The sequence below is a fragment of the Natrix helvetica genome, assembly GCF_964273705.1.
Source record: "Natrix helvetica genome assembly, chromosome: 14".
Lineage (NCBI taxonomy): Eukaryota > Metazoa > Chordata > Lepidosauria > Squamata > Natricidae > Natrix > Natrix helvetica.
Window position 1 is genome coordinate 12,788,377 of NC_138564.1, and position 12,064 is coordinate 12,800,440.

Genomic DNA, 12,064 nt, shown 5'->3' on the forward strand with positions numbered 1-12,064 from the left:
CTTCCTCCTCCCCCCCTCCCCCTAAGGAGTCTCTGTTGCTGGCGGAAGTGAGCCGCCAACCATAGAGCGGCGGGAAGGAAGGGCCGAGGAAGGCGGCTGGCTGGCTTACGGGTCGTCCTTTGGGCCAAGAGCCTTCACATTCGTTCTTGTTGTTGTTTTATCCCCCTTTTGGCACCATGCCTCGCTATGCCCACCTGGTGATGGGGCCTGCGGGGAGCGGGAAGGTGAGTCTGGGAGGAGGAGGGGGGGGCTACCAGCTCTCTTGTGTGTGAGGCGGGGGGGGGGGGAAGCTTCCAGGGCAATGTTTTCCCAAGCTTGGCAACTTAAAAGATGGGTGGTGGTGGGGGTAAGAGAGTTGGAAGGAACCTTGGAGGTCATCTAGTCCAACCCCTCCCCCCAACTTCAGCGTGCTGGCTGGGGAATTCTGGGAATTGGAGTCCCATCTAGTGGCTGGTAGTTCCACTGTCTCCACATCCATTCTGGGAATTGAAGTCCCATCTAGTGGCCGGTAGTTCCATTGTCTCCAGGTCCACCCTTTTTTTTCTCCCCCCCTTGTGCCTTGATTTCCACCCTTTGTGGGCAGGTGAGTTGCCAACCTGAGATCCTGGGTAGGTGGGTGGGAGGCTTGTTGCAGCCACGCCACGCCACCCAACCCCGGCCAACCGAGCCTCTCCTCTTCCAGAGCACCTACTGCTCCATTATGGTCCAGCACTGCGAAAGCCTCAACCGTTCGGTGCAGGTGGTGAACCTGGATCCAGCAGCAGAACACTTCGACTACGATGTCATGGCAGGTAAGGACGCCCCTCCTCCCAAAACTGGGATTTACCCGGGACACCAAGGGACCCACAAATTCAACGGGCTAATTTGGGTTGAGGCAGAAGCAGCTCATCAGAATGTATCCATCTGGGTTCCTTTGAGTCCCAAGCATCGTCATCATTTAATGACCCCATAATCCCTTGCGGGGTGGAGTCTGGGCGACTGAACGGAGCTGAGTGTTTACTGGCCGGATGCCCTTCCCTGTTGCCAGTACAGAGTTTCATTCAGCAGATATATCCTCATTGTGCCCAGAGAGAGAAATAACTGCCTCTACCTAGGATTGAACTCACAGCCTCCTGAGCGTGAGGCGAGAGCTCCTCCTCTAGGCCACCCCACCACTCTCTGTGGGCATCCTTCTCCGCACTTCCCCTGAGATGAGCCCAGCGTGGTGACCCCTCTTGGCCTTGTGCTGGCAAATGTAGGGTTGGGGTCCCGTCTCCCCTCTTTGCCTTTCAGATATCCGAGAGTTGATTGAGGTGGACGATGTCATGGAAGACAGTTCCCTCCGGTTCGGCCCCAACGGCGGCTTAGTTTTTTGCATGGAATATTTTGCAAACAATTTTGATTGGCTGGGAGAATGCCTTGGTCACGTGGAAGACGATTACATCCTCTTCGATTGCCCAGGTAAGCCGAGGAAAGGTGTAAGGTAATTTTTTTCTGGATCCTTGGATGGAGGATGAGGATCTTTGGGGGCTTATTTTGTTTGGTTTTAAGTTAAAAATGGAAAATGTATCCTTTATAGGGGAGAGGAAGCATAAAATGTGAATTCGTAAATAAGTTTGATAAAATGTATTACATTTTATTTAATAAATAGAAGTTCCAAGCGGTGGAAATTCAGTGGCTATAAACCCTTCTGGCACTTGGTGGCCTTGAAATCTTAATGTGGAAGAAATGTGGTATGATTGAAAAAGCAAAGAGGGAAAATATATTTCATTTTATGATAGTCCAAGAGTCTCTTCTCTCTCTTTATGGTTTCTCCAGCACATACAGATACCCAGTCAGTCTGTGATTGTTCTTAATTGATATCTGATTTTCCCCCTCTAATTTTAAATATCTTCCCTGAGGTTTTCTTCTGTGGAATTGAGAGAAGGATATTTGAAACGAATAAACTTATTTGTCCTTTTTTTAGGTCAGATTGAACTCTACACTCACTTGCCGGTGATGAAACAGTTTGTAGAGAAGCTGCAACAGTGGGAATTCCACGTTTGTGGTGTTTTCCTTGTAGATTCTCAATTCATGGTGGAATCTTTTAAGGTATCTTATGGTCGTTGTGGCCCACCAGCGGCTAATGGAGCTGGCAGCCGATTCGGAGAGTGAGGAGGGTTGGGGAGGAAACTGGGTCAGTCTTGGAGTCTGGGGAAGGTTCTGATGAGGGCTCTGTGTCGGAGGCAGAGAGGGGGCCAGAGTCTGACAATTACCAGCTGCCTTTGGAGTCAGACATCAGTGAGGCAGAAGAACAGCTGGAGCCTGTTCCCAGTGTGCGCATGCACAGAGTTGCCAGACGAAGGGAAGAGCTAAGGAACAGAGGTCGATTTGGGAGTAAGGCCACAGGTGGACGATGAATGGCCCCTTCCAGAGGGAATAAAAGAGGAGCGAAAGGGGAGTGGAGTTTGCAGGAGACCATTAGTTCACTTAATTTGTTCCTGACTCTCCGAGACTCCTTGCCAAGTTCTGCAGAGATCGGCCTGGCAGCTCTCCAAGCCAGAGAAGGTCTGTGACTGTAAATCCTCCCTTGAAAGACTTTGCTGGATGGGAATGAGCAGAATTCACGGTCAATTACTAAAAGGGGTTTTTGTCGGGATAAGGAGTTGGCTTCATGCTCTCGGGAAGCCTCAGTCAGAATAATGGTACTGATTCAGAGGTGTTGAAAATTGAAACCCCCAGCGAGATATTTTTCAGTTTGTCCTGTATGGTGGCAGAATTATCCTTTGTTTGTGTTTGGAGTGGCCCTTCTGTGGGCATTAAATGAGTAACATTTTGGGGAATGGGGCATACCCAATTCCTTGTGTGTGATTTTCTTTTTCTTTCCCTGTCTCCTTCCGATGGTAGTTTATTTCCGGTGCGATGGCAGCTCTTAGCGCTATGATTTCCTTAGAGATCCCCCAGATCAACGTCATGTCCAAGATGGATTTGCTGAGCAAGAAAGCAAAAAGCGAGATCGAAAAGTAAGTCTGAGCGAGGAATGGCTCCACTTTGCTTGGAAGTTTGACGCTGGGAAGGTTGGTTTCAACCTTCAGCTTCATTTGACCTTCTAGATTTCACTTCTTGCCAAGCATAAATGACGTACAATTTTTAAGGCAAATACTAGGCAAGCAATCAATCCTCAACTCTACAGGAGAAGTGCAATGAAGAAAGATGAGGGGGGAGGAAACGCCCTCACATGGCCTCCCTTATATATATAGCTTCTTAAAATGGCATTAACCGTGCTGACTCATCCTGTCATCATCTCGGTTTACAGCCTTACAGCAGCTGTAAGAAAAAGCTGTGACAAAAGGAAGCAGTGAGGAGACATAGGGGGTGGGGGAAAGGAAGGGGGGAAGTATTAAAGCTAGCATGGATATTTGTGTTGGTTGAATGAATCTAGTTTCAAGAATCCCATTTTTTGCAGGTATCTGGATCCGGACATGTATTCTGCCTTGGACGATTCCACAGATCTGCTCAAAAGCCGGCAGTTTAAGAAGTTAACCAAAGCTATCTGTGGCTTGGTAAGTGGCGGTTGTTCCTTTCCATGCGTGGCTCCCTGAGGCCTCCTCTAACCAAAATTAATAGTGCCCCTTATCTGTGGAAAACGGGGAAAGGTCGTTCCCCAAATCCTGAATAAGAGACGAATAAGACGACCCGCTGCGCTAAGGATGAGGTTAACAACAACTGATTCCGGTTGTGTTTTTTTCCTCTCTTTGACGGCGTTGTGTTTCGTTTAGATCGACGACTACAGCATGGTTCGCTTCCTCCCGCTCGATCGCTCCGACGAGGAGAGCATCAACATGGTCTTGCAGCACATAGATTTCGCCATTCAATACGGGGAGGACTTGGAATTTAAGGAGCCAAAGGTGAGGGTGCTAAATCCTTTTGGGTTAAACACCGATGTCATTTTCCTTAAGGATCCACCCCCCAATTTTAACCCACCTTAGTTCAATTGGATGGGGGTTATTTTAAGCACCTAGAAATTCGGTGTTCCGACTTAGGCTTCCCCAGCAGCACGAAGCCGAGTCCTCGTGCCGATAAATCCTTTTTTATTTAATGTACAGTGAATTCCTCTCCAGCAAAGTCTTTCCTCTCCCACAGTCTTTCAAGATAGTTCACCATTAGCGACCTTGATCGGGCGTGGAGAGCGGCCAGGCCGGTATCTTTCAGATGCCGCAATACTTGGCAAGAATGCAGGAAGGAACTAATGGTCTCCTGCAAACTCCACTCCCCTTTCGCTCCTCTTTTATTTCCTCTGGGAGGGGCCATTCACCGCACTGGGAACAGGCTCCAGCTGTTCTTCTGCCTCACTGATGTCTGACTCCGAAGGCAGCTGATAACTGTCAGACGGCTCTGTCCCCCTCTCTGCCTCCGACACAGAGCCCTCCTCAGAGCCTTCCCCAGAGTCCAGATTCCTCCCCAACCTCCTCACTTCCGAATCTGCCACCAGCTTCACTGGCCACTGGCAGGCCACAACAATGGGGTGTTATGTTGTGTTTTGTACAGGATAAAGAGGAAGACAAATCTTCAGCTTTTGACGAATTCTTCCAGGATGCAGTGGATAAATGACAGTTTTTGATATTACATTCAAATCCAGAGGAAACGACGTTGCGTTTCTCCACGCTGCATTTTGAAATTCACAAACTGTTGGGAGCCGTCAAAGGACGGGGTTGTTGTTTTTTAACCCACAAAGGGGTTTAACGTTCAAAAATGGATCGCGCCACAAAGTTTTATTTTTGGAAGACATGAAGTATGCATTGTAAGAAATAAATTATTGTGTTTCGTTTTTCTTCCTCTTGGTGGTTTTCTGAGTGACTGGAAAAGAAACGTCAGGTGTAATTTATAGCACTGTGGTTTGGTTTCCTTAGAAAAACGAAAGGGTCAAATTCAGAAATGTTTATTACTGTATGGCAATTGCGTGCAGTGTAATTTTGGGGACTTGGGCTTAAAACTATTCCCGCCCTCCCTCCTGTGCCAGTGGTTTAATAATAATAAACACGAAACAGCCAACTGAACATTCAAAAATGCTCAGTTGGCTGAGTTTCATGATTAACAATAATAATGATAATAATACTTTATTATAGAATTATATATTTATATTATATTTATTTATTATATTATATTTTTATACTTTATTCATGAAACATGAAACTCAGCCAACTGAACATTCAAAAATGCATCACAAATACCACTGACTGGTGCTATTGGTTGATACAGTTTGCTGCCAGGGTCCTAAGGATCAACCAAGGACCTTCTTAAAATATACGATGTTCCGAGCAGCGCAGTTTTTTGCAGCTCCGCTGGTGTTCTTGCAGGAAGCTGCAATTTGTGGATGTCTCTTGTAAAATTCTTGGACATGGTGCCAAGTGCCCCGATGGCAATGGCTGTATCACTGTGACATCCTTCGTCCATAGCCGTGGTGGTGGTGGTTGTGATTGCCATCTATCCAAGGGAGGGAGGACGTATTTCCATGTTGGGTTTCCAAGGGGAGCCTCCCAAAGGCCGCAACATTAGCACAGAGGTTGCTTGAGTGGCCTCCAGCCCTTGAGCAGAGGCAGATGTGCTGGACTCCGCTTCCCACAAGGCTCCGCGCCCACCTGAGGCATGCCGGGAGTTGAAGTCCGCCGAGCCCGGGCAAGCTGCGCTGCTCTCCGGCGCCCCCTGCCGGCCGGCCGCAGCTGGAAGAGGAAGGAAGGGAGGAAGCGAGGCCGCCGCCGCTGCACCGGAGATCGCCTCGCCCGAAGCTGCTTCCCTGCCCGGAGGAACAACGAGATGCCGGTGAGGGGAAGGGGCAGCCGGGGCGGGGGTCGCTGCTTGCAAGCCAGCTGGGCAAGGCGGAGGCGTTGCAGGCTGGGGAAGAGGAGGGGTTGAGGGGGGAGGGGGAAATGAAGAAAGCAGGAAGGACGATGGACACACAACTTAACACAACGCTGAGTGTGGCTTTTGGGGTGCGGCGGTGCGGATCTGGTGCCTTGCCTGCTCCCCAGGGTGGGGAGGCCGGAAGGGCTTGGCTGAACATGGCTGTCACTGGGATTGGGGCAAGGGGGGGGAGGGGGTCTTGCTTGCTCTCTCCCACCCACCCATTTCAGCCCTATGGGGAAAAGAACCCCCCTCCTGTTCCTCTGCCCATCCTGGGCTTTGGGGGGTGAGGGGGTGTGGGCTTGCTTGCCCCCCTGACTCCATCTCTTTCTCTAGAACCACGGGGGCGGTGGGCACAGGGAGGGGCTCCCAGGGCAGAAGGGGTGCCAGGGCAGAGGGAGGGGCTGCCGGGGCAGAGGGAGGGGGTCCCAGAGCAGAGGGACCACCCCATAACTCCCATTTCTGCCCCTGACTTGTAGAGGAGGGGGGGGTGGGACAGGACATTGGGGGGGGGGCGCCAGGTTGGGGTTCCTGCGAAGAAAAGTCGGTCCATGGTTAGAACCACCGGTCTGGTGGAAGGATAAGCTGCAACGTGGGGCTTCCTCTTTCTCCCCCTTGAATAGGGAACAAAATGCTGGACTGCGGTTATTTCTTTGGGCCAGGTTGGAGCCGGTGGGCCGTAGGTTGCCGACCCACCTCGGCATTTCTAGCGGCTTTTGTGCTCTCAAAGCTGATCTGGGGGCGGCATCTTCTGAAGGTTTCTAAGGAGATCCGGAAGCCCCCCCACTGTTTCACCCGTGCATGGTCCTTCCTTCGCTGCCAATCAACCTCCCACCACCCTACCCTCTTTTTCCCATCACAGGCCTATCACTCCACTTTGATGGACCCCGATACCAAACTGGTGGGGAATATGGCTCTCTTGCCCATCCGGAGTCAGTTCAAAGGACCAGCTCCTCGCGAAAGTAAGTCCACTCTGGATGAATCTACTCTAGCTTATCCTTGTGCCCAAAATTAAAGATAAAGCTTCCCCTTGCACCTATGTGCTAGTCGTCCCCAACTCTAGGGGGCAGTGCTCATATCCGTTTCAAAGCCAAAGAGCCAGCGCTGTCCGAAGACGTCTCCGTGGTCATGTGGCCGGCATGACTCAACGCCGAAGGCGCACAGAACGCTGTTTCCTTCCCACCAAAGGTGGTTCCTATTTTCCTACTTGCATTTTTTACCTGCTTTCGAACTGCTAGGTTGGCAGAAGCTGGGATGAGTAACGGGAGCTCACTCGGTTACGCGGCACTAGGGATTCGAACCGTCAAACTGCCGATCTTTCTGATCAACAAGCTCTGTGTCTTAGCCCCTGAGCCACCGCGTCCCTTCATCAAATCCAACATTGGATTTCTCAGTTTAGGAACTTTGAGATGGGTGGACTTCAAGTCCCAGAATCCCCCTGCCAGCTAATCCTATGGCTTGAAAAATCATTGGTTCTAAGAGAAAATATTTGGGGAGATTTTGGATTTTTGCACCCATGCCTGTTGCTCAGTGGCCTTATTCTAAGATAAGGTATTGATTGTCATTGTGCTGTTGTTAATCCTCTGGTTTTTTGGCGCAGCACAGAAGTGTTAATAATAAGTGGATGTATTGAGCAGGGGGTTGGGCTGGATGACCTCCGAGGTCCCTTCCAACTCTCTCCTATGATTCTGTAACACTCTCTTCCTTGAACGGGGTTGGACGAGATGACCTCTGAGGTCCCTTCCAGCTCTGTCCTTCTATGATTCTGTAACAGTCACTTCCTTGAACACGGAGTTGGACTAGATGACCTCCGGGGTTCCTTCCAGCTCCGAGGTCTCTTCTATGATTGTATTTTGCTGCAACAGCTTCCTTGAATGGAGACGTTTATGGATGATTTTTAGGAAATGTTGAGTCTCTGTGGTGCAGTGGTTAGAATGCAGTACTGCAGGCTCCTTCTGCTTACTGCTGGCTGCCTGCAATTTAGCAGTTCAAATCCCACCAGGCTCAAGGTTGACTCAGCCTTCCGTCCTTCTGAGGTGGGTAAAATGAGGACCGAGATTGTTGGGGGCAAGACGTTGACTCGGCTCGGCTGTAAAAGCACCATGAAGCGGTATATAAGTCTATTGCTATAAATGTCTTTTCTTTCACGATGACTCAAAAGATTTTGGGTTTCATTCTTTCTCACCACACCAGCAAAAGATATGGACATAATTGACGAGGCCATCTACTATTTCAAAGCCAACGTGTTCTTTAAAAATTACGAAATCAAGGTAAGGGAGAGTGGGTCTCAAAAAGTGCCCCCACCCCAGAAGCCTCTCGGTGGGAGATTAAAGGGAAAAATAAGACAAGATCGCTCAAAAGTTCCTTTTTGAATTCTTTCGCTTTTGCAGAATGAAGCTGACCGCACCTTGATCTACATAACTCTCTATATTTCGGAGTGCTTGAAAAAGTTGCAGAAGGTAAGGGATCTCCCTCGGGGGTTTCGCCGTGCTTTGAAATAAAAATAAAATAAAAAGCAGGGCCTTTTTTAAGTAAAAAAAGAAAAATTAGCTCAGAAATCCAAATAAATAAAATATAACGCAGATCGTAAGATGATTGGGACATTTTTTTTCCGCCCTAAACACAGCCTGCTCCTTAAAAGGGATTATTTTAGAGAGACAATTTACCCGAAATTGATTTTCATTTTTGACTTTCTTTTCAGTGCAATTCCAAAGGCCAGGGGGAAAAAGAAATGTATACTTTAGGGATCACCAATTTCCCGATTCCTGGGGAACCGGGATTCCCACTAAATGCTCTTTATGCCAGACCCACCAACAAGCAGGAAGAAGGTAAGCAGGTTATGGGGAGGAAAAAAGGAAAATTGCAAGCTAGTATAGCCAAATCTCATTCCTAAACACAGCTAGTTAAACACAGCTAGATCTAAGAACACCTGAGTTTTGCACAGCTTCATTTTGTGTAGAACATTGGGATAATATGCGGCTCAGCCATGGTTTAGTTGCTTTTTCCATGTCACTGAAAATCCAGGTTTTATTGAATGTTTTCCCACTCCTGTCGGCAAAGTTATGCCGAGTTTATTTAATTTGATTGGCTTGGATGATTTATCAATTTACCAATCGATGCCAGAGCGGTTTCCCTGCATCCGAGCAGCGATTTAAACATCCATCTAAAAAGGCCATCAGAAATACGGCTGGCTGGTTTAAATCTGCCCATTAGAAAGAGTCTTAAATCTTGCTTTAATATGGTCTCTCAAAGCCAGATCTTTTGCAAAAAATAAAATAAAATCTAAAAAGCTGGTGGTTTGGGAGAAAGGGGAGAATCCTAAGCTTTAATTCTTTGACTTTCAAGGGCTCTAACACAGCAGTCACTGGCCTTGCACTCCCGCAGGTCTTCCCTCTGCTTGGAAAGCCTATGCTCCTAGTCCTCAGTGAGGTGCCTCCTTCTCGGTCAGATCCAATTTGAACGGAGCTGTTTTGCCAACTCTTTCTCCTGAGGGCTGCTTAGCTCCAGCAACGGCTTCCTCTTGGGGCCCTAAGGAGCCCGGGAGGGCAGGCGAGGAGTGGCTGGGAGGGAGGCGGGAGGCCTCCCTCGACGTGAATGACATCGAGTTGGTCACGCCCACCCAGTCACATGATCACCTAGCCACACCCACCTGGCCGGTCATTAGGCAGATCGTATCAGTAGTGCAGGGGATTTAAAATTATGAATTTAGTGGTTCCTGAGGTCCAAAAGATTGGGGATTCTTACTCTAACAGAATCCCTTTCTAGCTAATTGTGCTATTTTCTACTTTCAGAGGTTATGCGAGGGTATTTGCAGCAACTGAGGCAAGAAACCGGCTTGAGGCTTTGCGAAAAGGTCTTTGATCCCCAGAGTGACAAACCCAGCAAGGTGAGCTTCGGCTGTGTTCAAGGCATAACTATAGCAGGTTGCTTTTTATAGGAAAGAACAGAAAAATAGTTGAAATATTGGGTACATTTCAAGACTGCATCAATCTTTGTTGTTGTTAGTCGCAAAGTCGTGTCTGACCCATCGCAACCCCATGGACCACGTTCCTCCAGGCCTTCCTGTCCTCTACCATCCCCTGGAGTCCATTGAAGCTCAGGCTGACTGCTTTGGTGACTCCATCCAGCCACCTCCTTCTCTGCCGTCCCCTTCTTCTTCTTTTGCCCTCCATCGTTCCCAGCATGAGGGTCTTCCCCAGGGAGTCCTTCCTCCTTCTCATTAGGTGGCCAAAGTCTTTGAGTTTCCTCTTCAGGATCCGGCCTTCTAAAGAGCAGTCAGGGTGGATCTCCTCTGGGACTGACCGGTTGGATGGCCTTGCAGTCCATGGGACTCAATGCAGGAGTCTTCTCCAGCATCAGAGCTCAAAGGCCCCCATTCTTTGGCACTCAGCCTTCCTTATGGTCCAACTTTCACAGCCATCCATGGCAACTGGGAAAAACCATCGCCTTGACTAGACACACTTTTGTTGGCAGGGTGATGTCTCTGCTTTTTTAGTATGTGGTCTAGATTGGCCATTGCTTTCCTCCCCATCAATCTTAAGAGAGCTTATTCGGAGTTCAGCCACTGAAAAGAAGCTTTGGGTCTTGTAAATTGGTTTCAGTGACTGTTGTGGGTTTTGATGACAACTGCTTTTCTGTTACTTACCTCTTCTTGTTCTCTCCTAGTGGTGGACCTGTTTTGTGAAAAGGCAATTCATGAATAAAAGCCTGTCGGGTCCGGGGCAGTGAAGACAACGGTTAGATCTTCTGCGGTTACAGCATTTTCTGTTCCCAGGGTTCTTGGAATTATTGCTTCTGTTTTAATATAAGTTTTCTACTGAAAGAGGAAAGATGTTTCTGGATTTCCAGGCTGCTGATGGGAGGGACGATGGAGCTTAAAAAAAAATCATGTGCAATTTTTGTCGAGCTTGATAATAATAAAAGCAAAAGTTCTTTCTAATGCTGTTTTGTCTATATTTACTCTGAGACCGTCCAGCTCAAATTCAGAAGAGCTCAAATATTATCCTTAATGGCTGAGAATTACAGTAAGGCAGGCGATGTCCCCATACTATAGAAGGGATGTGGAGACTCTAGAAAGAGTGCAGAGAAGAGCAACCAGGATGATTAGGAGACTGGAGGCTAAAACATATGATGAACGGTTGCAGGAACTGGGCATGGCTGCTCTGGAGAACAGAAGGACCAGGGGAGACAGGATAGCAGTCTGCCAATATTTGAAGGGTTGCCACAGAGAGGAGGGGGTCAACATGTTCTCCAAAGCACATTTGAAGGCCAGACAAGGAAGAATGGATGGAAACTGACGAAGGAAAGATTCAACCTAGAAATAAGGAGGAATTTCCTGACAGAACAATCAACCCATTGAACAGAAGTTTCCTTCGGAAGTTGTGGGAGCTTCATCCCTGGAGGCTTTCAAGAAGAGACTGGACTGTCAGGAACGGGGTAGGGTCTCCTGCCTGAGTGGGGGGTTGGACTAGATGACCTATAAGGTCCCTTCCAACTCTGTTAATCTGTGTCTGACGTCCAGAAGGCATTGGGTAGGGAAGGCTGGTGTGCACTTTTAATACATTTGCAGGCTACATTTGCTCCAAATAAGTCCCATAATGCAAGCATTGCAGGGCAAAAAAAGGAGCACCCCAACAACTGCATCCCACAAAGCCTAAGAAAACATGCATAAAAGGTGAACAGAGCCACCCTCTGTGAGTTGAGGGCCGTATAAATCTATTAAATGCATAAATAAATAGGTCTGTTTCTTTAGCAATAAACGCCACAAGGGGCAAAATGTGCCGCCTCCCTCCCACCCTTATTTATTTTCAAATAAAAACACCTTGTCAAGTCGTCTGGTATGTCTCAACGCTGCCTGTCTGCAATTACCTATGCTTTGTCATGCAGTGTTGCGGGCGCCCGGTTGGCAAAGGAAGCGAGGGAACAAAAACAAAAAAAAGCGGTTGCACTCTTCCGCGCATGCTCACACGGTCCCGGTCTCCCTCCCGCTTCCTATTTTCTAGGGCGGTTTGGGGCAAGGTGTCTAAGTCAGTGCCCGATGAAAATCCTTCTAGATTTATACAAAGGATGAAGATCCATTTATTTTTTTAGAAGAGGAGAGGGAAAGCCGCGGCGCGGAGGCGCCTTTCCCGGTGTGGAAAAAGCGGCCCGTTCCTGGAGGGTTTTTTTTGGGACAGGCGCAAAGTAGGTAACCCCGCCGAGGGGG

The 12,064-nt window shown here is 48.5% G+C and overlaps 2 protein-coding genes across 2 annotated transcripts; both read left to right on the forward strand.

Annotated features, from left to right (window-relative positions):
• The first annotated feature begins 34 nt into the window (after positions 1-34).
• GPN3 (GPN-loop GTPase 3) lies at positions 35-4,790 on the forward strand. Its single transcript, XM_081966637.1, has 8 exons — positions 35-224; positions 683-791; positions 1,273-1,440; positions 1,946-2,070; positions 2,866-2,981; positions 3,425-3,521; positions 3,738-3,866; positions 4,507-4,790. The coding sequence occupies exons 1-8, from the start codon at positions 177-179 to the stop codon at positions 4,567-4,569; spliced, it is 855 nt and encodes a 284-aa protein (XP_081822763.1). The 5' UTR covers positions 35-176; the 3' UTR covers positions 4,570-4,790.
• An 850-nt stretch (positions 4,791-5,640) lies between these two features.
• On the forward strand, positions 5,641-10,798 carry ARPC3 (actin related protein 2/3 complex subunit 3). Its single transcript, XM_081966640.1, has 7 exons — positions 5,641-5,778; positions 6,722-6,821; positions 8,053-8,129; positions 8,250-8,318; positions 8,561-8,687; positions 9,651-9,745; positions 10,525-10,798. The coding sequence occupies exons 1-7, from the start codon at positions 5,773-5,775 to the stop codon at positions 10,585-10,587; spliced, it is 537 nt and encodes a 178-aa protein (XP_081822766.1). The 5' UTR covers positions 5,641-5,772; the 3' UTR covers positions 10,588-10,798.
• The last annotated feature ends 1,266 nt before the right edge of the window (positions 10,799-12,064 follow it).